Source organism: Gloeophyllum trabeum, assembly GCF_000344685.1.
Source record: "Gloeophyllum trabeum ATCC 11539 unplaced genomic scaffold GLOTRscaffold_00211, whole genome shotgun sequence".
Classification (NCBI taxonomy): domain Eukaryota; kingdom Fungi; phylum Basidiomycota; class Agaricomycetes; order Gloeophyllales; family Gloeophyllaceae; genus Gloeophyllum; species Gloeophyllum trabeum.
In genome coordinates this window covers 1-3144 of record NW_006920619.1, presented here as the reverse complement: position 1 = coordinate 3144, position 3144 = coordinate 1, and the positions used below count along the sequence as shown (strand labels likewise).

Below are 3144 nucleotides of genomic sequence, written 5' to 3'. Positions count from 1 at the left end.
GGGGCCTTTCGAATAACCGCGCCACGGTGGTAAGGGGTAGTGCGAATACGACACGCACTTGTGCTACACGATAATCTGTGGCTGTATGAGTACAAGGGCTCAACTGCAACAAGTGACGCACCCCGGATGTCCGTACCCGTGCCTACGCCCAGATTGACGAGCACTGTGTCGAAGCGGGCGGGCACCTCGCGCTCGCGTGAATCTCGACGCGATGGACGTACGTGGACGGCGTCCGATGTCTCTGAACCAAGTCCACGGTGAAATGGATCCTTGATCCAGAACTTGATCTTATGGAACACCGGGAGACGCTGGAATGGGAGGTATATGTTCGCAGCCGCCTGTTCAACCTGAAACATCAGGAAAACCCTCCTGAGCTAATTAGACATAATTTAGACATAATTATGTATGATGACAAAAAATGCTTCTTATGCGCATTACTGCTGTATAATCCAGAATGACCAACAGATAATTTACATGAACCACCTCGCAAAAAGTGATGTACATTTATTAGCTACTCTTGTAACACAGTCCGTCATCAATGTGTTTGTGCGAATCCTTGCGACTGCCTGCATGCATCTGGCGAATGATCTTTGCAGTTATAGCTGCAGGGCAAGAATGCAAGGTGCTTTAAGGGATAGTTACTAGGCTTGATCCTGCGCCTCTTAAAAAAGACTTAGTAGACGAGCAACTGTCTTTAATGGAGGCTTGTACCCGTTTAGTATCAACGTCGCAGAAGTCCCCCCCAGGCTCTCGCGCGTGCTCAAAAAGGCAGGATTCTCCGCCCAAAACGGCAGGTGCACATGGTTGGCATCTGCCGGACCTCGGCACGTATATAGTCTCGACCTTCCTCTACCCTACATCGAGGGTTAGGCTCTGTTCGGATGCATGGCCCCGTCGCGGCCAACGACGCCAAAACAGTCTTTCAGCCAATCGCGTCTCACTAAAAGCACTGCCACGTGGCCGAGCTGGCTGTGGCGCCTTGAGAGCGCCGCGACGCGGCCGTGCAACCGAACGGAGCCTTATACTGCCTATAACGTACGCGCTGAATGCGCAAGAGCGCATAGAACCTTATGTACACGATTCCTTTAAAGTGGGGGGTCAAGGCACTAAATGTGACCCAAGATGGTCCTGTTGCCAGTGAGAAACATAACATTAGACGATTAGAATGTCCGTAGTATAGATCAGTCGCACTGCATGGCCCCAGTCACGTAGCAGGAGCTTGGGGGGCTGAGAAGCATAGCCCAAAAAGCAGCTACAAACTGTCACTGGTCGAGCTCCAGAGTCCTGACGGACTTAGTGCTTTCTCCTCAGACTCAGATCCCGGTCATCCGGTTACACGTAGCCGGTCACATGACTTTGTTGATACCGCGTTTTGAACTCCGATTCAATTCGCCACGTTCAACATTCGCGTTCCACTTGCTCTCTCTCGCTTTTCTCCATCACTGGCTCGCCTGCCGTCGCCTACGTTCGTGTGCTCGCACATGGGGCTTTGTCGGTTCGATAGCATCATCCTTCCGACGCGGGTGCCTGACTTATTCTCCTAGGGTCTGACTCACGCAGTGTCGCGGGAAGGTTGTCTGGTAAGTTCCACTTGTTCAGTCACGAGTGACTCAGATGTACCGCAAAATATCATGATGATAGGTTGCTTCAATGGCCACGAGACCCTTCCCTCGGCATACAGGATCCCCCTCGCTCTCATTGACAATGCCCGCCTTCGGTTTGATGGCCTGCTCGCATGGGTCGAGATGCTTGTGAGCTGGATGATCGGTATGTATTCCATGTTGTTCAGCTACTGCTGCAGACACTGATGTGTCCTTACATGTACATGCATATTGCGTGCGGCTAGGGAACTGCACGGGTACACCCACCGGTGTCCCGGCATGTACCCGTATCACACTTGCGACGAAACCCGCGTCGACGGGTCGGGTACGGGTACGCGGGTACCCGCGGGTTTCGGCTTCGAAAGCGCGTCGAACGACGCGTTATCGAGACCCGCCGGGTCACGGGTACCGCAGAATGCGACCTGTTCCCGTACCCGCGTATACCCCTACCCGTGACTCGCACGGGTTACCCGAACCCGTGCAGTTCACTACGTGCGGCTCTGCGCTTTGCGGAGTGTGTGCCTGTCGTATATCTCCACTCTTGAGTAAGTTATTCTTCCAAGCAATGTATGCCAATGGCTGATGATCCTGTACATTGGCTTGTGTGTCCTCATGTTGTGTCTGTTCCAGGTAGTTTGTGTCATAGGTGTGTTCTGATATTTCAATGATCTGTGTTCCGCTTTATTGATGTCTTCTCCTGTCCTCATCTGCTGTTGGGAATGCTTCTAGTCTGCTTTGTGAGCAAAGTAATGGGCTGATGAGGGCAGGGAGACAGTAGTTACTTGCCTGTCTGTAGCTACCTTATGAATATATCTTTCTAATACTCCTGCTATCCCGGGAACTGATGTCATATGAGTGAAAAGTGCAATATAACTGCTGTCTCATAGGATATGATACTGTCTAATGGGTGATAATTATGTCTAATTAGCTAGGGGACAAACCTAACTTGTATAATTAGATAAAATTGGATAATGCTGCTAATCCTGCATAATCATACGGGATTAGACATGATCAGACATAATTAGCTTAGGAGGGTTTTCCTGATGAAAGCGGTCCATCTTGGTTCATGGTACTGAACCATGAAACGAGCAAAGGCAGCTTCAAAAAATTGAGCACCATACTGGAGTTTCACGGTAGATACTGGGACAGCCTTCACGGTTGGATGACGGGTCATTCGCAGGTGTGGACGTGAGCCCAGGTCACGCGGGTCAGGCATGCCGTCGGTCTGTGGAACGTCAGGTGGCGGGCAGCCAGCAACACGCCATTTGATATACTTCTCATGGCGAAGGACCTTTTCACGACGTGTCAGCCATTTTGTCATTTGCGGATATTCATCTTTGTGGTTTGTCGCACGATAGGCGTCCTTGGTGAAGTCGATGTGCAAGCGTTCGGTGTACTCCGTATTGTAGTTGTCCGTCATGCCAAAGCACTTAATCGAGGCGATGTAATGGAGGAGAGAGTGTAGTTTCGGTATATTGAAATCACTCCGGATGCCGAGAAGAACAAATATATGCTTCGCCTGATGGAACTGTTGTAATGCTTC

At 50.7% G+C, this 3144-nt stretch overlaps 1 protein-coding gene across 1 annotated transcript; it reads right to left on the bottom strand.

Annotated features, from left to right (window-relative positions):
- Window positions 1-119: 119 nt before the first annotated feature.
- On the bottom strand, window positions 120-2775 carry GLOTRDRAFT_28649 (uncharacterized protein; the record flags this gene model as incomplete). The annotated part of the gene is made up of 2 exons (XM_007873446.1): window positions 120-366; window positions 2675-2775. Coding segments are annotated over 2 exons (348 nt in total), but the record flags the coding sequence as incomplete, so codon positions are not given.
- Window positions 2776-3144: the final 369 nt, after the last annotated feature.